Below are 27,104 nucleotides of genomic sequence, written 5' to 3'. Positions count from 1 at the left end.
GGGCTCCCCGCCCCCCCACCCCCACTTTTATGAATTCCACTCGACTTCCAGAAGGAATTATGAGTCAGATGGAAAACCCAAATCGGAGTGGCCGGGAGACGGGGTGGGAGGGAGAAAGGAAAATCCTTTAAAATGGGAAATAAATAAATAAAAGGAACAAATCTCTCCTTGTGCCCCATCAGGCGTGATGGAAAAAGCCTGAGATCACTCCAGACGCGCGTCGTCCTAGGCCCTTACTGCCTGAGTCTTTTCCTCCCAAATGGAAACATTGGGGTGCCCCTCGGAGAGGAAGGCCCCGCTGAGGGACTCCCTCCCAGCCCGGAGCCTCACCATTTCCTCCCTCCTGAGCATTTCTGTTCAGAAGGACGTGGCTGACTCAGCCGGATGGGCCAGGGGCTCCCTAAAAGGAGGGCCTCTGCTTGGCTTGTTTTAAAGGCCGCCCTGTGCCCATCCGTCAGGGGACGGCTCCTCCACGCCTTGTCCGGCTCAGAAAGACGCAGCTCTGAGCCCCCGGAGCTGGTGCGGGCCCTGCCTCCACACGTGTGGCCAGAGGCCCAGCACAGGCCCAGGGGCACCTCCCCTTGGACCCCTGGCTCCTTTGGGCAGCCCCTGTCTGCTCCTGTCCTGCGTTCCCAGGGCCTGGGGCAGTGTCTGGAACAAGGGAGGGAACCTGAATGCTGGCTGGTTGCACGGATGGCTGTGCCTTGCAGCCTCTCATCTTTATAGGAGCCCCGTGTCCATCAGCTTCCTTATGGGCACGAGCACCTGAGCTGTCAAGCAGGTTCCGGCCCTTCCTGGGTCCGGCCCAGGTGCTGACTGTGGCAACACGATGTGCAGGGGAATTAGGAACAACTGTCATCCCTGACAGATTGGTAAGATTCCAGAGAGACAAGCCATGCGAGACGACGAGCTCCAGGTCCTCCATCTCGCAGAGAGGAAAACATGGCATTATCGGCAGCGCACTGAGTGGGGATTGCACTGCAGGAGCCCCCGCCTCCCCCCGCAGCACCTGGGCCTGCGGGCTCTGACCTGCCACAGCCACAGGGACAGCGCAGTAGCTCTCTCAGCCTCTCCTGCAGAGCTTCCGGCCGGGGCAGGGCAGGGTCAAGGCCCCCCTGGGGTGCTGCTGGGCTACTTTCTCCCCTTCCACACGTGGACCGACTTCCTCCTTCCATCCTGCGCTCTAACTTCTCCAAAAAGCTCTAAACCTATCCCGTCACGAGGGTTTATCTTCCCGCTGCCTCTCCACAAAGCCTGCGTCCTCAAACCAGAACCTCTACATCCGGGCTCGTTTTAAAGCGGCCAGGTTGTCTGCTGTTGTCCGGTCGCCGCCATAAAGTAGGCCTCCTTGTGATTGGTTGCGCCTTTGATTTTTCCCCCAGCTTCACAGACCGTCCTGTTTTTGTTCAACACAGCCAGCCTCCCTCTGTCTGTGCCCTTAAGGTGTGATATATTTAAGTACTTTTCAATGTTAAGGGATAAGATTTTTTTTAAAAAAAATGAAAACCACTTTCCCTCTAGTACACATTTCTGCAAGATAAGTCTCTCCAATAAAAACTACACAGGTACTAGTGTTCCATGCTGCGTCCTTACGGCTTGATTCTCTCAAATTCGGCCCAGACCCAGGGTCCCATTGACTCGTCTCTTCTCAGGCTCTTGGTTAGACATTTAGGTTATTTGTGCTCTTGTTAAAAACTATAAGCACCTTTGAGATGAGGAGGCTACATCCTTGCCTCAGTAGTCATGGGTGTGCCTGCGCGTGTGTGCGCACACCACACACACACACACACACACACACACACACACACGGACACGGACACAGGCAGCAGGTGTTAGGCCCTGGATAAGTTTGTTGAAGGAATAAAGCCCATCACTCACGAGAGAGCTCTGTCGGATGCCGAGTGCCCTGGAGACCATCTGTACGCAGGACAGCTGAGCCCGGTCAAAAGACCCACCAGTTTAGAGATCGGGGTCCCAAGCCAGCTGGTAGAACCTGTTAGCCCAGTGGTTCGCAACCGTGGCTGCACATTAGAATCACCTGGGAATCTTTTTAAAATCCTGACTTCTGGGCCTCATCCTCCGGAAATTCTGTTTCTTTGTGACTCATGTTGTTGCCCCGCCCCATCACAAAGAAACAGAATTTCCGGAGGAGGAGGCCCAGAAATCAGGATTTTAAAAAGATTCCCAGGTGATTCTAATGTGTGACCAAGGTTGAGAACCACTGTGTTAGAGGAAAACTGTGAGTTCCTCACCTGCGCTGGCAGACCCTCTGCAGAAGGAAAGGTATTGGAAATGTGGCCTGAAGGTGGGGTGGGGACTGACCCACCCTTCTCCAGCACCCAGGAGAGCTGTCTGCTCCTGAAGGTGGGGTGGGGACTGACCCACCCTTCTCCAGCACCCAGGAGAGCTGACCGCTCCTGCCCCGAAAGCTCTACCGATAGCCACTCATTCCACACGTTCGGTCGCCCTGTATGCAAGCTGCTCTGATTCTTCACATGGTACAAAAGAGGGAACTGAGGCACAGAGGGACTCATGAGCTCATCCCAGGTTTTTCCTCTCCAAACCCTTCAGCAGCTGAACGGGACAGGAAGGAAAGTCAATGTTCCGAAGTCTCAGTGGGGAGGAGAGTGGCCGGCCAACACGGCAGGCCCCGAGCGAAGGCAGGAAGAAGGAGAAAGGTCCCCAGGGCCCACCCATGCCCTCTCCTGGCCTCTCCTAGCGGCAGGCATGACTCCCCTTTCCTGGGCTGAACTGCTTTCCCAAACAAGTCCCCGGGGATGAAGAAAAGGGATGGGAAGCAGGAAGCAGGGCTAGCAAAGGGGACAGCCCCCTTTCCCAGACGCTGGGGGGGCGGGGGGGTGATCAGTAGCAAAAGCCCATGGGAGGGCCCAGCAGCCTCCGTGGGCTGTGGAGACATCACATGACAGCTGGCCTTTCTGACAGCTTCCGAGTGAAAAGGGAGAGGGCGGCTGGCATGGGAAGAGATCGCCCAGGGTGAGGAAGTGGGATTTTAGTGAGAGAGACGGGAAGCCATTGTGGAGGAGGGGCCCGCAGAGTTCTTTTCAATCATCAGGTGAAGAGAACTTCTTGCGATGGTTCTCTAACAGAAAGGCACCCACACAACTCAGAACGCCTGCCAAGCCCAGCGGCTTCTGTAAACAACGTGAACTTGAGCAACCCTCTCGTTATTGAGCTGCTGGTACTTCTGCTTCCGGAGAAACGAATCCTGCAGGGTGTCCTGAGCTCCTCGGGTGGGTCCAGCAACCAGTGTGAGCAACCAGAGTCAACCCGAATAACCTTGGCAAAACGGAGGAGAATTTTAGGTGGTTTGATGTGAAATGTGTTCCAACTTGGTCCTTGTAGGGAGCGGCTCTAGAGTTAAGCCTCGGATTGACCTGTGGCAGAGCCACAAAGAAGTCCCAGCTTAGAGGGCAGAGCCCTCTTAGCATAATTAATCTTGACCATATGGCCACCCCCTAGATCCTTCCTGGGTAGCAAATGGGCTGTGGGAGGTGCAGCAAGTGCTGCCAAAACAAGTGAAACTCACAAGAACAGTGTAACTATGGTGACCACTACCTTGTTTTCCTCTGACTATAAAATAAAGCCTCCCCTTGCTGGCTGGATCCTTCTCTGTGGCCTCATCCAGGCACAGGAGACGCACAGAGCCCCAGCTATATTCTCTTTGTCTGTCTTTTCCTTAATCCTTCACCGCCCCTCCTCAGGCTCACCGAACCCTTGGCTGTGCTGACACGGCACAGGTCCTAACCTAAGACCAAACGGGGCAGCACAGTGGCCGTTGTGAGATTTTATGGCCTTTCCTAGCCTCACTGAGCTTCACTCATACGAAAGCCACAGCGGGAAACCTGAACGGCTCTGTCTCCTGGCCAGGCCCTTTCATTCAGTCCCAGGGTCTCTCCTTACATGTTAATCCCATTCCTCCTCAGCCCCAGTTAGAGCAGATGCCTACCTTCCCATGCAAACACACATCCCTCTCGGTTTGTTCTCCTGGTAATTCTACTTGGTTTTCAACAGCTCTGGTTTCCTTTATTTTTAAAAGTGCATAAATACTGCAAGAATATATTCTCTGGGAAAACTGTTTAAAACATACATGAGTACAGACAGTAAAATGTCCAGCTACCCTAACCCCTAATCCACTCCTCACCCCAAAGGTAACTAGCATTTATAGTTAGGAGAGAATTCTCTCATTCTTGAATTCACATATTCACACAAATGTACTTATTGGGTGTCCCAAAAATGTATGCACACAGTTTGAATAATTATAAAGGCAGTGTTTTTTAAAATATATTTCATTTTTTAAATTGAGCCATCAGCTGCCAACGTGTGTATACATTTTTTGAGACACCCTATATGTTCATAGATTTATACACACACACAGTTCAAAAGGAACCACAGAATACGTGTTGTTTTGCAACTTGATTTTTCCATTGTCTTGGAGAACTTTCTATGGCAATGCAAAGACATCTAGCTCAGACCTTTAGCCACTGCAGGGAATTTGATTGAATAGATAAACCATCACATATTTTAAGCATATCTCTATAGTCATAATGGGTTTTTCAAATGCTTTGTGATTCAAGCAATTTGCAACAAACACACATCTTTCTGCACAGTTTCAGCAGTTTCTCTGGGGTAGACGGTTAAGGGGCGGTGTTACTGGGTCTCCAGGGGCTGGCAATTCAAAAATGTGATGGGTATAAGCGAACTGCTCTCAAAGTGACCTGATCATTTTCTACTCTGCCAAGCGTTTTTTGAGAACCCAATTCTCTGCAACATTCCTAACAGCGACCACCAGCCTTTACATATTTGGGTAATAAGTTGGATACAAAAAAAATTCATCTTATTTCTTTCCCTGATTATTACTGAAGTTGGGCATTTTTTTCAAGTGTTTATTGGCAATTTGTATAGTCTTTTGAGTATTCAAGTACGAATATAATTGCCTGCCATATCCTCTCTCTATTTTCCTATTGGGTTTTTCTGGCTTTCTATGACATATTCAGAAAAGATCTTTATATATTCTGGAGAGCAGTCCATTTTCCATTATAGGTACTTTTTAGTTACATAGAAGTTTAAGATTTTTAGTTATTAAAAATAATGAAAACAAAAAATGTTAAGTTAACTCCTTGAGACCAAATACTGCCCTCTTCAAACAACCCTTCCTGGTTTTCTTTCTTACTAATATCCCCTCTACCATGAACTTCTCATTTCTAGACTGTAAGTTCCTTGAAGGCAGGAACTGGTATTACTCATCTTGGTAACCATCACGGAGCTTACAGTAGACACTATTTTACTAGAACGCACAGAAGCTAAGTGGATAGTTATGGGACTGACGTAAAGTCTTAGGGCCTCTACTGCTGTTGTTTTAAATTCCCCGACATTTAGGTTGCCTGCTACTTACTCTTTGTTTCCACTGGCCTTAAACAGCTGTTGACACAGTGACGAGTATCCTGGGGGTACTCAGTAAAGACGCATTGATCAATGGATTTCATTTTGCGATGACCTCATACATTTTATTCACAAAAGAGAAGTATGTCCCCAAAAGTGTTCCATGGGATAAAATTAAATGATAAGATTTCCCCCAAAAGTTTCCAGTTTTAAGTCATTTTGGGGAGAAGCAGATTAAATCAAGTTAAATAGGTTTCTCTCTCATTAATTTCAACCTGTACTATGCCTAAGAAGGACATGTGGCATTTCCAGAAAGTTCCATATGACTGAACATTTGGGGTTTTTGTTTATTGACTGATTTTTTTATTTTTTTGCCAGTGAATTGTGTTCTGTGTAATTTCAATTATATGTATTTTTTAATTTGGGTAAAAACTTCCAAGAGATATTATTTTTCTTCTTTTTAATATTAATTATGAAACAATTTTAATACTCATCCCAAGAAGGGTCTGTGATGACTGGGCTTTCAAGTAAGATAGGATCAAATTCTGACTCTCCAACATAGTAGAAACCTACACTTGAGCAAGGTACATTGTTAATACATGAGATCTGTTTTCTCAGCTGAAGAGTGGGGAGAACAATGGCCCCCATCCCTTTAGTGGCTGAAGAAAAGGGTTAACTGAGATGAACATGCAAAGAGAAATATAGGACTTGCTTAGTAAGAATTAATTATTGAGGAGCCACCTCTATATACAATTGACGGATTCTACCTTTATTTCCCTAATTAATCAGTAGTCTTCTATCTGGCCATCTGGATTCCTATGTCACAAGTAAGTTGTAAGGCTCTGCACAGGGACTTCCTGTTGTACTTGCAAGCTCCCTGGTTGGGTGCCCCGCAGGAAGCTGTGCGGATCTGACTTGAGGGTAGCTACTTTTCCCAGCAACTCGGCGCTAATCCCGGGCTAAAGACACCATGACAGCAGCCCTCCTTGGGGCCAGGCTCTACCGGGTGGGCTGCTGAGTAGGTGAAGTGCTGTGACCTGCTCGGCCCAGGTCGAGTTCCCACTCCATGTTCGGGGCGGCTGGTGGGGAGGAGGAAGGAAAGTCTCTAGCTGGTCTCCTACGGGTCCGGTTGAAAGCCATGTACAACCCCAGCTCACTGCGTTCTCTACAATGCACCTGGGATACGCACGCATCTTCTGAGGGGGCGAATGATACCAAGAAAGGGATTGTTTTACTCCTCACCGTTCACATTCCTTCTCGTTTCCATTTCACGGTGGAATAGCTACAGTGACGGGCTGGCTTGCCTGTCCAAGCCCTCCTCTGGGCTCAGCCCAGCAACAGAATAGCTACAGTGACGGGCTGGCTTGCCTGTCCTAGCCCCTCCTCTGGGCTCAGCCCAGCAACAGCACACCACACACACACACACACACACGCGCGCGCACATGCACACACATACACACACGCGCACACACATACACATGTGCGCACACATACATGCACACATACACGCATACACACATGCACACATGCAAAAATACACACATATGCACACGCACGCACATGCACACACGCACACACATGTACACACGTACACATACACACATACACGCACGCGCACACATACACGCGCGCGCACACATACACACACATACACACCCGCACACATACACACACATACACACACACATGCGCACACATACATGCACACGCATACACACACATACACATACGCACACAGAGATACACGCATGGAGACACATACACATACACACACATACACACAGAGAGATGCACACACATACACACAGACGCACACACATACAACACACATACACACACACACACACACACACACACACTGTCTGTCTGCCTGTCTGTCTTTCCTCAGAGGCTGAGCTGCAGGGCCGAGAGGCTGAGTGATCGGCTTAGTCCCTGGGAGATTCGGAAAGAGAAAGCCCAGGACACGGCTGGCTCATTACCTGCTGGTGCTCAACAGTCGCTCTGCATGACGAGCTTGGCAGAAGGTGACAACAGTCACCCTGCATAAGTGCTTGCCGTTCTAGAAGTTACTGCCTGTCCTAGCAAATCAGTCTCAGCCACAGCTTGGCCCAGAACTCGGCCAGGCCCAACCTGAGCTCCGTTCCGTCAGGACCAGGAGTGGCCACGTGGCAGCACCACCCTGAATCCATGCCATCGCTCATCTACCCCTGTAATACAAGCCCACCTCCTCCCGCCCCCCGGCCCGCCAGCCCACGGACATGGTGACGTTAGCAGGCTTCCCATAAGCTTGCCCACTCCAGCCATATCTTCTCTCTTCTGTCTAGGTTACTTGAGGTGTGGTCCTGTCTAATAGCAGAGGTAGGAACTAAGTGGGTTTTCACTTTTCTTCTGAATATATATATATACATGTATATATATACACTAGAACTGCCTTCCCCTGCCAGCCTGGTCGCCCCTAACCGTCCTCCCTTGCAGGCCTGGTCTCCCCCAACTGCCTCTCCTGCTGACCTGGTCACCTCTAACTGCCCTCCTTTGCCAGCCAATTGCCCCAACTGCCCTGCCCTGCAGGCCTGGTCCCCCGCAATGGCCCTCTCCTGCAGGCCTGGTCACCCTAACAGCCCTCCCCTGCTGGCCTGATCACCCACAACTGCCCTCCCCTACAGCCATCTTGTGTCCACATAGGGGTGACCATCTTGTGTGTTGGAGTGATGGTCAATTTGCCTATTGCTCTTTTATTAGATAGGAGAAAGACCGAGAGAGAGAGAGAGAGAGAGAGAGAGGGAGAGATGGGGGAGGAGGAAGAAGGAGGAAGGGAGGAAAAAGGGGAGGAAGAAAGGAGTGTTCCTTCCAGCATTGTTGGGATGACAGATTTGGCTGAAAGGATGAGCTGCATCAAGTGCGGCTTCCAAAGCCACTTTGTCGTTTTCCACTCAGGGTTTTGCTTCTGTGAAGCATGAAGGTGCTCAGTGGCCAGGCTCTCGCCAGGTTCTGGACAGCACAGCAGGCAAAGACCATCTTCCTTTCCTGAGTTCTGACCCCTCGAAGCAGCTCCAGACTGAGTTCCCGGAGCCTGAGTCTCTCTTCTCTTGGGGCGGGGGCTAGCCTTCCCACCGCCCAGTGCAGGGGACGCTTTGTGTTGGAAACGATCACTCTACCTGTTTCAGCTTAGTATAGTTTGAGAATAAAATGTACAACAGAGCCAGGAAATGGAAATGGAATTAATATCGCTGTCACATGTTACTGCCGTGGACAAGGGGTTGGTTACAGAACAACTTAGTGCGGGTAAACTCAATACAATCGTCTTCTTCATCTCCCATCTTCTGAAAGTGAATCACCCATGAAAAGGTTGTCAGAGGGCAAAGTCTGATAAATCAAAGTGTAAGCACCATTGACATGAACAGTAGGCAATGACTTCAAGAATTAACAGAGCAAACTCATAATGCTCAGGGTTTGCCTTGCAAAATCCTCCTGCTGCCAGCCTGTGTGGGCGGAGTCCACTCCTTATTCCCCTTGGATGTGTGACTTTGGCCTCTTGTCAAGTGGAGTACCCACTGCGGCCCCTGCCTTTGGACTTGCCCATGACTTGTTTTGGCCAATCGGTTGCTCGTAGGCACGGTCGAGCAGAAGCCTGAAATGCACTAGTGTGCTTGGACTTGGTCTCACGCACTTGTACCATCACCGTGAGAAGAAATAACCTGGGTAATCTGCTGGCTCAGGAGGATGAGAGACAGGTAGGGCAGACCCTGATTCAACTTGCAGCTAGGAGCCAAGCCCAGTGTAGCCCAGCCTAGATCAGGCGCGGACACCTGAGTCAGAATAAAAGAGTGTTGGTGTAAGCCATGGAGTCTGGAGGCAATTTGTTACTCAGCACTACCATGGTCATTGGTGACTGATACAAACAGTAAAGACAATAGAAATCAATAAAAACGATGCACATGGCTCACCAGGCCATTGCTGGTACAAACTAGAGAACTATGAGCTTCTTGACAAGAAAACCTGTACAACCACCACCAGCTTTATTCCTACAAAGACCCCTTCACACCTTCATGGTGGCTCCCAGTTTGTCAGGCTCAGCCCCCCGCTTCTAAGCTGGACACACATCCTGAAATTAAACGTGTTCTAAAGTTGAATTATTTACCCCTGAACGGTTATGTGAGGTAGTGTGCCTGGAATCCACACCAAAGTGTTGAGAGTGTTTATCTCTGGGCCGGGGTGGTCTTATGGACATTTTCATTTCTTTCTCTTTACTTTAAATTTTCAATAATAATATGGATTATTGGCATAATTTAAAAAACAGTTCAGTTTATTTTTAGAAGAACAAATTTAGCCTGATTTTTCAAATGACAGATTCTGAAGTGGTCATCTGTTTCCCGTGGGAATTTCAGAAGAGCACTAAGGAGGGAAAAGCTAACATTGCTGCCCTTCGATAAGTATGGCATTTATTTTACTTCTGCTGTCTTTCTCAACTCTATCAGACTGTTAAATGAGCTTCTGTAAGACCCTGTTTCTAGGGGGACATTTCATATTGTTCCCGGGGTGTCTGCGGGAGGCCCTGTAATAGGCTCTGTCTTCCCAGGACTTCCTCTTCCCTGTCAACCTCCCACCTCCACCCCAGGCCCTTTCACCTGCTGGCACCTCAGGGATGGCATTACCTCCCCTCTGGGCACTGACAGGGTCATGATCTCCAGCACAATGCAGGGAGGTGGAGAGTGCATGGGTCACAGGGGGGAAGTTCAGTGAGCATCGCCCCATGGTTAGTGGTTAGTGGTTAGGCAAGAGTCTGCTTACACAAGTGACGGCTGCTTGAGGGCTCAATTCCCAGTGTGGGGCATGCAGGAGGCCGCTGATTAATGATTCTCTCTCATTACTCATGTTTCTCTCTCTCTCTCCCTCTCTCTCTCCTTCTTCCTCTCCCTCTCTCCCTCTCTGTCTGTCTTACACTTCCTTCCATTTTCCTTATCTTCCCTTCTCTCTTTTCATCTGAACGCAAGTATTTGGGATTGGGTTTTGATTTTGATTTTAATAAGAAAGTGGGGCCGGGGGTTCTGCTCCGCCTCAAACTGCCTTGTTAGGTCTAGAGGGCACCCTGGCTGTCTCCCTGAGGCTCAGGACCTTGGCCACCAAAGCCAGAAACACATCGCTCCCTACTTGGCATGTTCACATCCCCGAGCAGCAGCAGCAGGCCCCCAGTGGTCTAAACAGCTCCTGAAAGGGTTGGGTGGGAAGAGTCAGAAAAGGAAATAAACGAGTGGTAGGGAGAAGGGGAGGGGTGAGTTCTGTACTAGGTTTTAACAGACAGCATTTCGCTTCCTTCTTGCCAAAAGGCCTACCTTCCCTGCCCCAGGCTGCTGCTTCCTCAGCTGAGGGGCCAGGAGGCAGCTGGAATGGGCTATGGTGGGAACAGGGAGGCAACACACTCCGCACACTCCACAGAGCACCTGCCCCCCCCACCTGCTCTCCAGCGGCCTCTCGGGCCCTCCTCTGATGAAGGAGCCCCTCTGCTTCCCGTGTCTCTCTGAGAGCCTTTCTGCACTGTCTACCCAACATGCAATGTCCTGAGGAGACCCCACAAGGGACTCGCAGCCCCAAGACTCCCCCTTCCCTATCGCTCTCAGAGTCACACGGCTCAGCCTCCATCTCCATGCCCAGTTGCTTTGACTTGTTCTGTCTTTTTGTGATTATTATTATTGATTTCAGAGAGGAAAGAAAGAGGGGAAAAGATACGGAAACATCACTGATAAGAGAGAATCATCCATCCACTGCCTCCTGCATCCCCCCACTGGGGATCTGAGGCCCCTACCCAGGCACGTCCCCTGACCAGAATCAAACTGTGACCTCCTGGTTCACAGGTCGACGCTCAACCACTGAGCAAACCAGCCAGGCGTGTTCTGTCTTTTTACATCAGGCAACTTCTGCTGTGACTTAGTGATGTATTGCAATGGAGTCAAGCACTTTGAGGAAGAGTATCTTCCGATGTCCTCCCGTCATCCAATTGGGATTGTTAGCGTGAATTTTTTTTAAAATATATTTTATTGATTTTCTACAGAGAGGAAGGGAGAAAGATAGTTAGAAACATCGATGAGAGAGAAACATCGATCAGCTGCCTCCTGCACATCTCCCACTGGGGATATGCCCGCAACCAAGGTACATGCCCTTGACCGAAATCGAACCTGGGACCTTTCAGTCCGCAGGCCGACGCTCTATCCACCGAGCCAAACTGGTTTCGGCTGTTAGCGTGGATTTTAATGTAGGATATTAGTGTAGGCTCACGCTTACCTAGCATACCTCTTTCCACCCACACATCTCTTTCTCAGCACCACTTTTAAAGAAATAATAGTGTGGGGGTTTTTCCTGAATATTATTTGCCTGTCATGGGCTACCTCATGTACCATCTGAAAGAATGATCGAAATAATCCTATTTATGCATACTTTTATTTGGGCTTGTTTGTTTGATGAAGAAGTTAACAGGAAAGACTCTAAGTGTCAAGAAACTGCCAAGGAAAATGTTTCCTGAGCTGAACTTATCCAGAGTTCTCCATTGAAGCATAAAATATTTTATAAAGAAATGTGCTAGCCCAGCCATTCCTAAGAACCAGGAGGTCACGGTTCAATTCCTGGTCAGGGCACATGCCCGGGTTGTGGGCTCCATCCCCAGTGTGGGGTGTGCAGGAGGCAGCCCATCAATGATTCTCTCTCCCTCTCACTCTCCTTCTCCCTTCCTCTCTGAAATCAATAAAAAATATATATTTTAAAAAAAGAAATGTTAACCAAATAACAGTTAACCAGGGTGCCTTAGCCCAGCTCTACATGGCTGGTGTGGATATCATGGACTTTGAAAGAGACGGTTTCTGGAATGAAATGACTGAAAGAGAAGCACCTGTACGTGCATATATGTAGATGCTGACGCAGGAGGAGCAAGATTAGTACCAGAGGAGAGGTTCCCGCCCTTGGGGTGGTGATGCCGCAGCAATTTCTTTGCAGCAAAGGCCCTTCCAACATCAAGTGCAAAGATCCGTGTGCTCAGTGAGGCCGCGTGGCCTGAGCTTTGAAGAGCTTGGAACTAATTCCCAGAAAGCTTGTACGGTGCCCATCTACCACATCCCAACAATCACATTTGCAGGGACATCTGTGAGTTAAATCTCTCCATATTCAGCAGGTAATATCTTTAATCGTGTCTGGTTAGAAAGTCAATTTGAAACATTTAAAAAATGGGCAAGACACGGGTATAAATGTTGAAAAAATTAACTGGCAAGGCAAAGTGAAACCCATTCATTCATTCTGTCCATCAGTTGTGTATGAACAAACATGATTTGCTTCCATACAAATACCGCCTCTTGGGGGTTAAGTGGACAATTCTTTTCTCAATATCCCTCGGTCTTTCCTAAGTATGCCTCTAGTCTAACTTCCCAAGTAAACTCCAGGTTCCCAGAGGAAAGGTCTGTAAGTCCTACTTCTTTTGACCCTTTATAATCTTGGTATCCATACACAATTAGGTGGATGTTTATAACTATCCCAGAAACATAAATCTTTCAGAAAATATTTTCCATCGCTTTCTCATTTCCGGCCTATGCTATGCTCTAGGGAACGCAGAGAGTAATACGTTCCCTGCCCTACAGCAGGCTGCTTGGAGGGAGACGGGAGAATCTATGTGCTGTAAAGGTTGCAGACACTGTGATATAAATCTCCCAGGAAAGAGCTATTTGTAGAGGCAATGTTCTCAGGCTCAGGCTCAAGTCACCGAGATTCAATTCTGGCCTCGCCACTGGCTTCTTTCGGGACTCTGGGAAAATTACTTCAGCTCTTCGAACCCCAGTTTCCTCATCCTTAAAATAGAAATGATAAATAGTCCTTATCTCACAGGACTGGTATGCGATTAAAACGGATTGGGCATTGATTAAATTTCCCCGGTGCTTTGCATTGCCAATGTTAGTCTTTGCTCAAAAATCAAATGGGGAGACAGCAGTTTATCTCTGAAGAAAATTTCCCATTGGTGGTCTACAAGGAAGGAGGTCTGGGAAATGCCGTACAATTTTTTAAAACTCTTTCTAAATAGCAGGAAGTTCTACAATCATTGTCAACAGATATACAGATTGAGAAAAAATTATTAGATTCATATGCAGCAGATAGAGAGGTGATTCTTAAACTTACAAATTATCAAGAAAACAGTGACGAGCCCAATAGAAAAAGGGTAGATGATACGGACAGCACTCCATAGAAAAGGGAAACACAGAGGAGAAACGCATGAACAGTGAATATGTGAAAAGGTGCTCCATCTCACTGATGGCTCAAGGTGTTCGAAGCCAAATAGCGTTGGACAGCCATTTTTCAACTGATATAATGGCAAAACTGACATTTGTAAAACCTAGCGCTGTTGGCAGCTTGAGAACAGGGCTTTGCTCGAGCACTCTTAAGGAACATGTACAGGAATTAAATCTTTTGGTGCACAGTTTACTGGCCTCTATGAAAATCAGCAGTGTCTATTCTCTTTGACAGGGAAAACCCCATGAGATGTTTGTAAAAAATAATGTGTAGGGATGTTCACCGCAGTGTTGCTTACTGTTTGCCAGACCGAACTGGAAACAAGGTAGATGCCCAGGAACGGGACTGGGCGGGTAAACAATGGTACATTTGTGCGATGCGCTGGGCAGGAACTAAAAGCATGGGATAGAGACATTGCTGTTATGAAAAGAGTTTTAAGACACATTAGTAAGTGATAAAATCGAGGGTCATGAAAATAACAACAGTACATATACTAGCATGGTACACTGCTATATTTCTTTTCAATTTAAGATTTTCCCATCATCATTTATCCCCTCTATGCCCTTTTCACCCTCCACCTACACTGCTTTTTAAAAAAGGGAGTCTATAATAATAAAAGTGTAATATGCTAAATAGAGCAGACATCCTTCCGGAAGACCTTCCTGACAAAGCCAGGGTTGCCCACGTCAAGGGTGCCAAAGAAGGCCGGTGCCAGCAGCCGGAGGAAGAAAGGCCCACTTTTGCACGAATTTCATGCATCGGGCCTCTAATGTAACACATCAAAAGGTGAACATGAAATTGTTAACAGCGCCTTTCTCTGGGTAATAAGACGATAGGTAGGGGAAAAGAAGATACTTTTTTTTTTTCCATTTTAAGCCCAATGAGTTATTCAAATTGAATGCAGTGGAGTGCATTGTTTTTATAATAAAATTAATAATTAAATAAACACTGGCACACATTTTAAGTACTTGGGATAGACATTAAACATCAATACAGTACACCTTAAAGGGTTAGCAGTTACTGTGTTGGGATTGGACTACAGGACCCTCATCTGCCACAGCTGTTAGCCAACCTGTGCCATCAGCACCCGTTCTTTTTGAGAACATTTGCAGCTGCCCAGTCTAGACTCTCAGTAATCCTTTGGTATTTTATTTGGTTCTTTTCCTGCCGGGGTTAGCAGTTTCAGGCCTCAGATTGCTTATCTTCTTTCTGGCAGGTTAAACGCTTCCTCTTAAAAATAATTGCTCTTTTTTTCCCGGCGCGTTTCGGAGGGTTTTTGCACTCCGTCTGGCTCTTCCCACCTGATCAGACCTTTTCCTCTTAGAACGGCTGGCCCTGGTAATCCGCTTTCTTCAAAGTCCGGCCCTGCTCTTTGGCTGTTTGCTTTTTGGCTCATAATCAAACATGAATCTCCAGCCAAAACCGGTTTGGCTCAGTGGATAGAGCGTCAGCCTGTGGACTGAAAGGTCCTGGGTTCGATTCCGGTCAAGGGCATGTACCTGGGTTGCGGGCACATCCCCAGTAGGAGATGTGCAGGAGGCAGCCGATCGATGTTTCTCTCATTGATGTAATAAAATATATTTTAAAAAATAAAAATAAAAATTAAAAAACAAAACAAAACATGAATCTCCGGTTTGTTTTGTCCTAGAGAGAAACTCCATGAAGGTGAATAGGAGATGCATTAAAAATATAAACCCTGCAAAAACCCCCACATAGAGGCTGTCGCGCAAAGACACTCCCACGGTTGGTGTGGCCGTTCACTCCTCGAGCCCGGCCATTGTTCTTGCGCATTGCTCTGCCTTTCATTCTGTAACCGGGATGCTACACAGCCCCGGACGCATGCTGTGAGGAGCCCCACTCATCGCCGGGTGATGTGACTTCGCCCCCGGGTGAGGCTTCTTGGAGGAACTGCAGGATGAGGTCCCTGGGGTCGCGGCTTGCTCAGGCAGGGTGGGGGGACCATCACACTGGCCCTCCGGGGAGCTAATGCATCTTTCATTACTGACAGGTTCACACAAGACGCTGTATGTAGGTCTCAGAACATTAGCTCGGCAGCTAACTGGCGATCACATGAGACGGTCCTGCGCAGAGCAAATCCGTGGGAGCTGGTGCCCACGGGAGGGACGTCTCTGCAGCACCCATGTCTCCCATCCCATCTGGCTGGTGCTGGAGACCAGGGCCCGCGTGCCAGGCCATCCTGGAATGGAGGCCTCTGACATGTCTACATGGGAGCTGAGAATCATCTGGAATATACTCTGATATCTCCTAGCTGAGAGCCAAAGGGATTAAAGGGAAACCATCCTCTCGTTTTAAAGTAGAGTTTAAATTATGAAAATATAATAGCTCCATAATGTAAAATAGTTAGCTGCACATACTACAGATGGAAATAGAGTAAGAGGTTTTCTTTTCACTCCTGCATCCATTGTTCCTTCAGTCTCTAAGGGAAATAGTTTAGCTTGAAGGTCTCCAAACAATATGTGATGGTGTGTATGTATGTGTGTATTTATGTATATGTGTGTATACATGTGTTTGTGTACATGTGCATGCACTCATGTAGGCATGTGTGTGCATATATGTTTGTGTACATGTGTGTATGTGGGTGTTTATATGTGTGTATTTGTGTATATGTATATATCTGTATGTATGTACATGCATGTGTATATATGTGTGTGTATCTGTGCGTGCATATGTGTATATTTGTTATGTGTATCTGCATGTGTTATTTATATATAACATATATCATATAAAATACGCACTACATGCATGTATGCACAGACAAATGAAACTTCCTAAACATATGGGTCTGAAAATGGTTCAGGATAAATTCGGACTGGGACACACAGGCACATGTGCGAGGCAAAGGCAACCTCATTGTGTCAGGCCAGTAGAACTTGGGGCCTCCAGGCTCTGCCCCCCTGATTTTTGTTCAGGAAACTCAGTGGCAGAGGAAACCAGGGCGGAAATGCATGTGGGGACACTGGAAGCGCATGGAGCAGCTCCCACTCACACATGCTCCTAACAGGGCAATGGCCTTGGCCACCACAGGTTGGAGTGGGAGGCCCTCGAGCCAGGTCTTGGTTATGGTCATTGGTGCAGGAGGGAGCTAATCAAACACGCTAACCCAGTGGTTCTCAGCCTTCCTAACGCAGTTCCTAAGATGGTTCCTCATGTTGTGGTGACCCCCAACCATAAGATTATTGTCGTTGCTACTTCATCACTGTAATTCTGCTACTGTGATGAATCGTCATGTAAATATCTGATATGCAGGATGTGTTTTCATTGTGACAAATTGAACATAATGAAAGCATAGTGATGAATCACAAAAACAATATGTAATTATATATGTGTTTCCCGATGGTCTTAGGCGACCCCTGTGAAAGGGTCGTTCGACCCCCAAAGGGTCGCGACCCACAGGTTGAGAACCACTGTGCTAATCAAAGACGAAGAAAGCACAGCTGTTTCATTCATGACTGAGCGCGAAACGGCCCGGAACAAAACGGAGACCGGCTGGGCAGAGCGGACATTCTGAGAGGACAGAGCATTTGAATTGTGTCGTCGCGAGGCCTCTGCATGAAACCACCTGGGGTCTTCACTGCCATCTAAAGTCCCCTCAGACAGGAGCCAGGCTGAGTTAAGCTTTTGTGTTGCTTGCAGCCCACATTGTGGGGATATGTTAGTGTCAAATGTTGTATCCTAAGTAATCTGTACTGGTATTTGCCAGTGTTTAGGGGAATTCCTGTGTGCTGACTTCTTGGTAAGTGACACAGCCCCTGTGTAAATGCGTTTGGAAAATACTGAGGTTAATGTTTTATACTTTTAGAGATTTGCAAAGCACAGAAAATATTAAACACTTCAAGAAGTAAAAACTTTTATACCCACAGTTTTCATATTCATAAACTCTATGTTCCTTGTTTCATGTAACCTGGTTTTCTATTGAAAACCTGTAAAAAAGCCACTTCCTGGAATTCAAAAATACTGTTCCAGATTTTCGGTATAGTTTTATGTTCCACTTTTCCCACGAGATCAGAATCAGCATTGTCAGTCAGGACATTGGGACCCAACACCCCAGTCTCTAGAACGCTAGTTTATTACTTTTTTTAAAAAATCTAAAAGTGTTTTCTGTTGCATCAAAAACATAGGATCTATCTAGTTATATTTTTAAGAACAACCAGGCTTAAGATACACGTGGCCACTCGTTGGATTTTGTTCATTCTACCTGGTGTGACACTGATCATATCTTCACTTAAAAAGACAATGTTTGCTGAGCCAGTTCCCTTCGTCTGTCTGGATTTTTTTAAATAAAAGCACAGAAACCTCACATGTCTGACTCTCACGGTGAAGAAACCTATCACAGAAACACCGGGGAGCTGGAGGAATTGTTGACGAGATGGGCGGGCCCCTCAGACTCAAAGTTATGTGCCAGGAACACGCCCCAAACAAAGCGGTGGAGTCTGCAGGGGAAACCACCTGCCCCCCTGCTCCCCCCGCTGCAGCCACAGCGCTACCTGCTGCTCCGCCCCGGCCAGCTGCACAGCCACCGCCCGCACCGCAGACACCAGCAGCTGCTGCCCTGCCTCCCCCAGGAGCAGAGAAGCTGTTTCCTGCTCTGTGAACGTCTCAGTCCCCCCTCCGCCCCCCGCTCAGGCTCCCCTGTTTTAAGCACCGTGCTTCGGTGTGGGACACCTGATAAAACTGAGGACCTAAAACTGCCTCGTTATTAACTGAAGTCTGTCGTTTACATCGGGGCTCGCTCTTGGTGACGGACAGATCCAGGGACTTGGCCAAATGCACTGCCCTGACCCTACCGTTGCAGAGTCATGAGAAAAAACAGCTTCACTGGCCTGAAATCCCCCTGTCCCTGGCCTATTCCTTTCTCTCCCACTCAGGTCCTGGCAGCCACTGATGTGTCGCTGTCTCCGTAGTTCCCAGAACGTCATGTCGGTGAAATATTACAGGACCAGCGTTTCCAGGCTGGCTTCTGTCATGTTGTAAAACGCCTCCAAGTCCTTCGTGGCTTCATAGCTCTCTTCTTTTAAATCACTGAATAACGTCCCATTGTGTGGATGTATCACTCTTGTTTACCCATCCACCTACCGAAAGGTATCCTGGTTGCTTCCAAGTTTTGTTAATTAGCCGTCATTAATTTTTACCATAAGACTTGGCAGAATTAGTAGCCACTCAAGGAAATCCCCTGGGTTCTTCCCACTTTTCTCAGAAATTGCAAGTCCCCACTAGAGTCAAGGCTTAGTAACTGAGCCACCAAAGGGCCCACCCACTCTTAATTTTTTTAAAATATATTTTATTGATTTTTTACAGAGAGGAAGGGAGAGAGATAGAGAGTTAGAAACATCGATGGGAGAGAAACATCGATCAGCCACCTCCCGCACATCTCCCACTGGAGATGTGCCCGCAACTCAGGCACATGCCCTTGACCGGAATCGAACCCGGGACCCTTCAGTCCGCAGGCCGACGCTCTATCCACTGAGCCAAACCGGTTTTGGCCATTCTTAATTTTTTTATTGTTTCTCAGGACACGAGAAGCCTGAAAAGGCCACGTTCCGTGGAATATTGCTGTGGCTCTCCCCTTGGATGCGCAGTCAGCAGGGCCTGTGGCTCAGAGGCAAGAGACGAACCTTTGAAAAGGACCAGTAGTGGTCACGGTGAAAGGTGTCCCTCTGGCATCCATAACTCCAGCCAAAGATTCCCGTGTGTGCTCCGTGGGGGACACATACAGGCGCACCCTTGGTCACTCATTCAGAACGCACACCACCCCCTCTAGCATCAGCCCAACCTTGCAGGCCATTGGCTCTAAGCTGGCACTGAGCCCAGACGCTGATACAGCGGTTCTCAACCTGTGGGTCACGACCCCTTTGGCAGTCGAACGACCCTTCCACAGGGGTCGCCTAAGACCATCCTTCTTATCAGATATTTACATGACGATTCATAACAGTAGCAACATGACAGTGATGAAGTAGCAACGAAAATAATTTTATGGTTGGGTCACAACATGAGGGGCGGTATTTAAAGGGCCAGAAGGTTGAGAAGCACTGCTCTAATAGAAGAGTTGCCATTCTGTAATAGGTTATTTTGGGGTGATCGAGTACATGATAAGACAGGCAAGTCCAGTGATATTGACTCTTTTGTTATAAAGTGAATTCCTTGCATACAAACAATGTAGAATCTGATACTATGGCAACACAGAAGGCGTTCACTATGCCCCCTAGGGCAGTGCTCAGAGAAGCATGGTGCCGAGAGAGACAGTACAATCCCCGAATAACATCTATTCCCATTATTAACCCCCTGATGCCACAGAGAGAGGCTCCAGTGTGACCAACACGCCTGCCCACAGGTGAGCACTTCTTCACCCGAAATATACGACGGGGTGCTCAGTCTTGGGCCCTGCTGCCTGCGTGTTGGGCAGCAAATAGTCCTGCAGATGAACTGGCTTTGGAGAGGGAGGCGGCATGCGGTTGAGCCTATGGGTGCGCTCTACTGCCACCACCAAGGTTGCTTGTTCTCTAGGTTGTCTCCCACCTGCCCACGTGATTGATGATCTTCTCGACAGGAGTTTGCTGAGCACTCACATTAAGCACAGACATTCTCATCCTCTGGCCCATTCTCAGGGCTCCATCCACATATTTCTTCCCCCAAATTCACTGTTCTCAATCCTCCAATCTTGTGCCTTCCAAGCCCCTAATCATTTAGCCAAATCATGAGTCACCTCCCATAAATCAATGATAGTCCTCCTTGCAGGAAGAGTGCACAGCCAAGAATGTAGCCTAAAAATCTTTACGGCTGCGCTCACTCGAGTGGTTGCAATGCCCAGGCAACCTCCTTCTGGATGGTGCTGACAGGCTGTGCACCGACTTCTGTAAATCAGGCTCAGTGCTTGTCTTTGATCGTCTGGCGGCAGGGAGCTTACCGTGAGGACATAGGTGAGGACTGGGGAGGCGCAGCAGTGCGGAGTGCGCCCCTGCAGCCTCCTGGGTCTTCAGGATCCGTTTTGACTCAAGTCCATAGATCTATCATTTCTACCTGTGGACGGAGTAGACTAGTTACCTGAGTGGCACTTACTTCGTCATAAGCAGTTCATGTTGGCATGGTTGTGCCATTGATGGGACTCCATTCTCTACAATGGCCCAGACTCAAATCAACAGTTCTTTCTAAAAAAATAAAATAAAATAAAAAGCCACCTTACCAAAAAAGAAGCATTTGCTCTAAATTATGTGAACTTTGGAGGGGTACCCTAGACCCGTGGTCAGCAAACTGCGGCTCGCGAGCCACGTGCAGTTCTTTGGCCCCTTGAGTGTGGCTCTTCCTAAGCCTTAGGAGCCCCCTAATTAACTTAATAACAATGTACCCACCTCTATAGTTTAAGTTTAAAAAAATTGGCTCTCAAAAGAAATTTCAATCGTTGTCCTGTTGATATTTGGCTCTGTTGACTAATGAGTTTGCCAACCACTGCCCTAGATCATTAGTGTAAAGAAAATACTTTATTTATATTTATAATAAAGTATGTTAGAAGAGTACATGATGTAAGCAAAGGCCACTATAGGACATTAAGTCATGGGAGTGTCAACAGAAAAACTCATAATAAAAATTAACATAGTGCAATGACTAAGGAAGAAAAGACAGGCTACTCAGAATGAAGCTAACATAACAAGAATGAACTACGGAAAAATAAAAGCCAATTTATATATTACAATTGGTAATTATTTATCTCCGATTATCACAGTTGGTTGTGCTCACTTATAAGCAATACAAAACCTTATTCACATAGCAATATTTGACTTTTACTTAACAAGAAGTCATAAGGTAGTTGGATCCAGGGTTGATTTGGTGGCTCAGTGTCATCTTAAAAATCTAGTTTCTTTCCACCCTTTCACTCTGTCTTCTTTAGGGTTTGAATTTCATCATCCGGCTCATCACTCCCCAGTTATAAATAGCTGCTTCCTCTCCAGACAACTCAGACTTTTTGGAAGTTTCCAAAGTAGGCAGCTGATGAACGGGGCAAAGGGCCTTTTCCTTTCTCACTCAGGGTGAAATCTTTCCCAGAAGTCCCCCCCACATTTCTTCTTATCTCAGAGGTCAGAAGAGATCGCACCTGCCTCAGAACCAGTCACACGCAGAGGGGGATGATGCTACATTATTGACTCGGACTTCGTCATGATTCATCAGTGGAGGCCAGAGTCTTAAACGATAAGAGATCTGTTATGAAGGAAGAACAGGAAATAGCTGTTGGATAAACAGCAAGAGATTCTGCCTCCATTATATTTTTTGTGGATACGAGATTGTTTATAACCATCTGAGGACGGGAGAGGGTCTCCTCTGTTCTCTGGCTCTATAACCATTTCATGACTCTATGCTATCACCTGAAATAATTCCACTAGTGTCTTTTCTAACAATTGGCTGGTTGAAGATAAACTCATCCATACTATAGCCGCCATGAGCTAATATGTTACTTGTCCCCAAATATCACAGAGACTAGCAAAAGGAAACCATACACAGTCCAGAAATCAAGTATGTAAGAAAAAGTTAAAAGGTCATGACAAACATCTCCAATAACCTCTGATCCTATGACAATAGCCACACACAGGTAGAGGAAAGACTAGGAGGTTAAGGAACACAGAAGAAATATACCTCCCAGTCACAATCACGAAGTGATGGGAGGACTTTGGTCAAGGTTCTTCAGAGAAATGAAACCAGGAGGGAATCAGCTCACGTGATGATGGAGTACGGAAGCCGGCAAGTCCCAAGAGCCGCAGGGTGAGCCTCAAGATTTAGTTGTAGTTTGAAGGCCTGCAGTCTCGAGAGCCAGGAAGAACTAATGTTTCAGATCAAATCTGAGGTCAGAGAAACACCGACGGCCCCGTTCCAAAGCAGGCAGGCACAAAGCACCCTCCCTGACTCCGGGGATTCAGCTTAAGTTCCACTCGGGCCTTCAACTGATGAGGTGTGGCCCACTCGCATGAGGGAGAGCAATCTGCTTCCCTTAGTCTACTGATGTTCATGTCACCCTCGCCCCAAACCCTCTCACAGAAACAGCGGAGCAGTGTGTGACCACGTCTTTGGGCACTCGGCTCAGTCAAGCTGATGCGTGACATTAACCATCTTAGACCTAGTGAATCTTCAAAAGATATTAATTCCTGCAAACTTTGGAATAACCTTTGTAATTGCACTGAAGGTCACTCAACATGCACACATTCCTAAAAAAAAAATTTCTGTGTTATGTTGTTTGGTTTGTGAGAAGAACAAAGTTAAACACAGCGCCTTGGCATTTTTTCCACCTTTTACTCTACTTCCTGGCATATGCGTTACTGCAAAATAGAAAAAACAAACAAGAAATAATAAATACAATTAAAAGTTGAAGAAATAGGAAAGGGTGGGATTAGCAAATATCAAACCCACGTATAGATTTGTATTCAGCGCCGTGGGCCGGACAGAAAGGGAGAGTCCTCCAAGCCCAGGAGGACGGGCCCGTCCAAACACAAGTGGACGTGGCTCAACAGCGAAGGGAACCCTCTCAGTGTAGAGGGGGTCCAGGCAGGGGACAGACTAACTCTACTGCTGTGTTCTCTCCAGCTGCTCCAGCACCTCCCATATACCCCACGGTCCCAGAAGTGTCACCTTTACCTCTAAGACACAGCGTACTGCTCTGTACAGTGACAGGCTGGCTCCTCAGGCACTCACCATGCTCTGCCTCCTCTGCTTCTGTATCGCTGACGTTCAACACAAAATTGTTGAAATAAAAGTGCTTATTGCTTAAAGCACTCAGCTAGCTATTCAGGCAATTTGGGTTTCTGGCTCTATCCTTGTGTTATTGCCCGCGCACACACATACACACACACACACATACACACACACCATTTATTTACTTATCAATTATTTTATTTCTAAGCAGAAAGGGGAGCTCTAGAACTTGTAAATATAATAGAACGTGTGTGTTCCGAATTTGTGCCATACTGAAACAGGCACACTGGATGGAATCGTCATCTTCTTCCACTTTATTTAATCTGGGACGGAACAACACCGGTTTGTACAGTAACTGGCTCCATTCACTAAGCGCTCCAGCCATGAACATTTAAACATCATCTAAACCATCTTAGGTACTTTTTGGGGCACAGGAAGGTTAGTATCTCCCGTTTGAAAATATAAAATCTCAGGATCACAAAGTTCAAACATATCTTCCAGAAGATCATTTTCTTAAGTCAATAGGAAAAAAAAGATAACGCCGGTCAGAAGAGAGGCTCCTGAATGATACTGAAGTGGAAATTTTGGGTATCACTAATCAGTCCCAGGAAGAAGAAGAAAAGCACTGCCGACAGTACAAAGCTGAAACGGGATTGCAGCGTCTGCAGCTCCCGCAGGAGGACAGTTGGCTCTGAATGCTAACTGGCTGCACACAATGTTTTCGAGAAAGCAACACGGAGACACGGAGGAGGGGACAGCATGGTTCTCTCCCTGGTTTCTAGTGCCTGGAGCTCTGTGAGCCCCTTGTTTCTTCCCTTTGCCTCAAAACCAAGAAAAAAAAAAGCAGCCCTGCCTCCAGTTGTCTCAGCAGCCTCCTCCAGCAGACGCGATCGCACCACCGGCGGGTCTTACATGGAAATTCTTGCTCTCGGCCGCTGCCACCTCTGCTTTTAATTGGGATGCCATCACCTGCCTGCCACTGAAAATATAGCCGGCGCCTGCTCCTTCTAATTAAGAAATGTGATCGTTCGACTTGATTAACTAATGATGTCACCTGCAACTTACGGCGGCGGTAGAGGAGTCTCCTTCTCCCAGGGCCGTGCTTGCGAACAGAGCTGCCTGCGGGTCCTCGGGGGTTCTGATGAGCCGCAGAGCCGGCTCCTGGCTCTGGGGAGGGCCTGAATCCTGCCTTCCTAACAAGCCCGAGTGAAGCAGGCGTTCCTGGTCCCGAGACCCCCTATGAGCGGCGAGGCTAGAGAATTACAGGTTAAACACGGGTGGACATGGACAATGTAAACCGATGTTAGAGAAATGAGGAAAGCTGCATTTTTTAAAAAGGGAGATGGATAGCCTGTTGAGATCAAACTCAGGACGGTTCCAGGAATCCACAGCTAAGCTCCCCTTGAGACAGACGTGACCTGAAGGTCCTCATGTATGTATCAGTACATCAGTTTCCCCGTTCTCAAATGGTATAAGAATTTGCTTCCAAGGAGCTTAGAGCGTTTTGTTTCTTTTATTTATTTATTTATTTATTTATTTATTTATTTATTTATTTTGCTGAATGAAGGCAGGTACGGATTACAGTCGCTATGTAGAGAAATGCATTAGAGACTAAAAAGATTGAAGAAACTACACTACTAAAAAAAATGGAATTGAATGAGAATAAGGAAGATCAAATGGAAATAAAGAGTATGTAGCAGGGTATGGACTGTTAAACCCTTGATGAGATTTCCCAGGTAATGTGAGATAAGAATGGCAGAAAAGGTCAATTCCAATCTTTAAAGCGTTGTGGGAAGCTGGGAGTAAGAAGTAATATATCCAAGAATCCAGGACTAAAATTGTCATTTATCTCCTGAAAAAAAAAAAAGAGAGAGAGAGGGAGAGCAACAGACCAGAAACAGTAGGAAATGGAAGAAAGAGGTTTACCTGCAATTCTTAAAACCAATAGTAAATAAACAAATAAAGCTATTTAAAGAAATTCTTATGAAATTTACATGTATAAGAAATATCTCCTCATGGTGACATTACGTATGAAAAACTGTTCATAACTCATATGTATTGAATTAATATCTCTATGAAACAAACAATCCAATTAAAAAATAGGCTGAGGAGCTGAATGAACCCTTCTTTAAAGAGGACATACGGAAGGCCTATAGACATATGAAAAGATGTTCAATATCACTAATCACCAGAGAAATGCAAATTAAAACCACAGCGAGTTGCCACCGCACACCTGTCAGAATGGCTGCCATCAACAGACAGACACGTGCTGGCGAGGACGTGGAGAAAGCCCGCTCTCACGGGCTGTCGGTGGGAATGCAGATGGTGCAGCGCCATGGAAAACAGTATGGAGGCCCCAAAAATTAAAGACGGAACTGCCTTATGGCCCAGTGATCCCACTTCTGGCGACATATCTGAAGACACTCAATACACTACTTTGAAAAGATATGTGTAACTCTGTCTTCATGACAGCATTATTTACAATAGCCAAGATATGAAGCAGCCCAAGTGCCCATCAATTAACAAGTGGATAACAATAGCTGTGGTGCATACGTGGCAGGATAGCAAGAAGCGAGGGAAATTCCTGGGCAAATAGAGAAACTGCAACAAGGAAATTAAATAAGGACAAACAGTTTAGACAGCTTGCAGCCAGTTTGTATCTAGACCTTATCTTCCCCAATCAAGGACACTTGAGAGCAAATACTTAATACCTTTCCTCTCTAACCAGAGAATACAAACTTACATCATCTGGCCTGGGAGAGTATAAAAAACAAAGACCCGAGCTACACCCAAGGATAAATGTCACTTGGGGGATGCTAAGTCAGGAAGAGGGGAAGGAAGAAGGAAAAAGAGTTTGGGTGTTTGTTTTTTTATCTCACCTCTGAACAAATAAATCAGCAGTCTTATTAGGACTTGCCAACATAAAATCACCAGACATTCTCATAAATTCTGGGAAAAGCCACAACAAAGTGACAGACCTTGAAATCTAGTTTGTGCCCAAGACATCCGGCAGGAAAGCTTTGAAAGCTATAGTGAGAAGGGTATAAAACCCCTTGAACTCCACAGGGAGGGGTGCTCAGAATACCTGGGTGGCCCACTTGTGCTATCTGCCAAATGTATTTTTAATAAATTTGCTTGTCTTGCTTCCTTAATAAATTTGCCTGCTTTGCCACAATGCTGCTTGCTATCTGTCACTTGTTTGAAATCTTTCTTATGAGACTGACAAAAACTGAGGAGGGGACAGCCCTTTTCCTCCAACTCTGGGGGCCGTCCGGTCACATCTTTTCTGGTGCCAACAGCACATACAGACAATGGAATATTACTAGGCCACAGACAAGAACGAAATCTTAGCATTTGCAACAGCATCCATGGACCTGGAGGGTGTTATGCTTAGTGAAATGTGTCAGACAGAGAAAAGACAAATACCATAGGCTTTCACTTACATGTGAAATCTAAAGAACAAACTACATGAACAAGCAACACAGAAACTGACTCATAAATGCAAAGAAGAAACTGATGTCTGCCAGCGGGGAGGGGAGTTGGGTGCTGGGTGTAAAAGGTGAAGGGATCGAGAAGCACAGGTTGGTATATACAAGATAGTCATGGGAGTGATAGTGCAGCACAGGGAACACAGTCAGTAATATTGTAAAAACTATGCATGGTGGCCGGTGGGTACTGGGAACATCAGGAGGACCACTTTGTAAAGTGCCTGTGTGTCTAACCACTCTGCTTACACCTGAAACCAATACAAAATA

General features: G+C 46.9%; 1 protein-coding gene across 1 annotated transcript in view; it reads right to left on the bottom strand.

Moving 5' to 3' along the window:
• The window catches only part of PARP8 (poly(ADP-ribose) polymerase family member 8), a 203,191-nt gene that overhangs the window by 134,333 nt on the left and 41,754 nt on the right, over positions 1 to 27,104 (bottom strand). Inside the window, exon 2 of the mRNA XM_006761802.2 lies at positions 24,415 to 24,586. Coding sequence (XP_006761865.2) covers positions 24,415 to 24,586 — 172 coding nt within the window. The remainder of the gene's footprint in view (positions 1 to 24,414; positions 24,587 to 27,104) is intronic.

Source organism: Myotis davidii, unplaced genomic scaffold (assembly GCF_000327345.1).
Source record: "Myotis davidii unplaced genomic scaffold, ASM32734v1 scaffold496, whole genome shotgun sequence".
Lineage (NCBI taxonomy): Eukaryota > Metazoa > Chordata > Mammalia > Chiroptera > Vespertilionidae > Myotis > Myotis davidii.
Note: the sequence above shows the minus strand (reverse complement) of the source record. Positions and strands in the feature narration are given on the sequence as shown.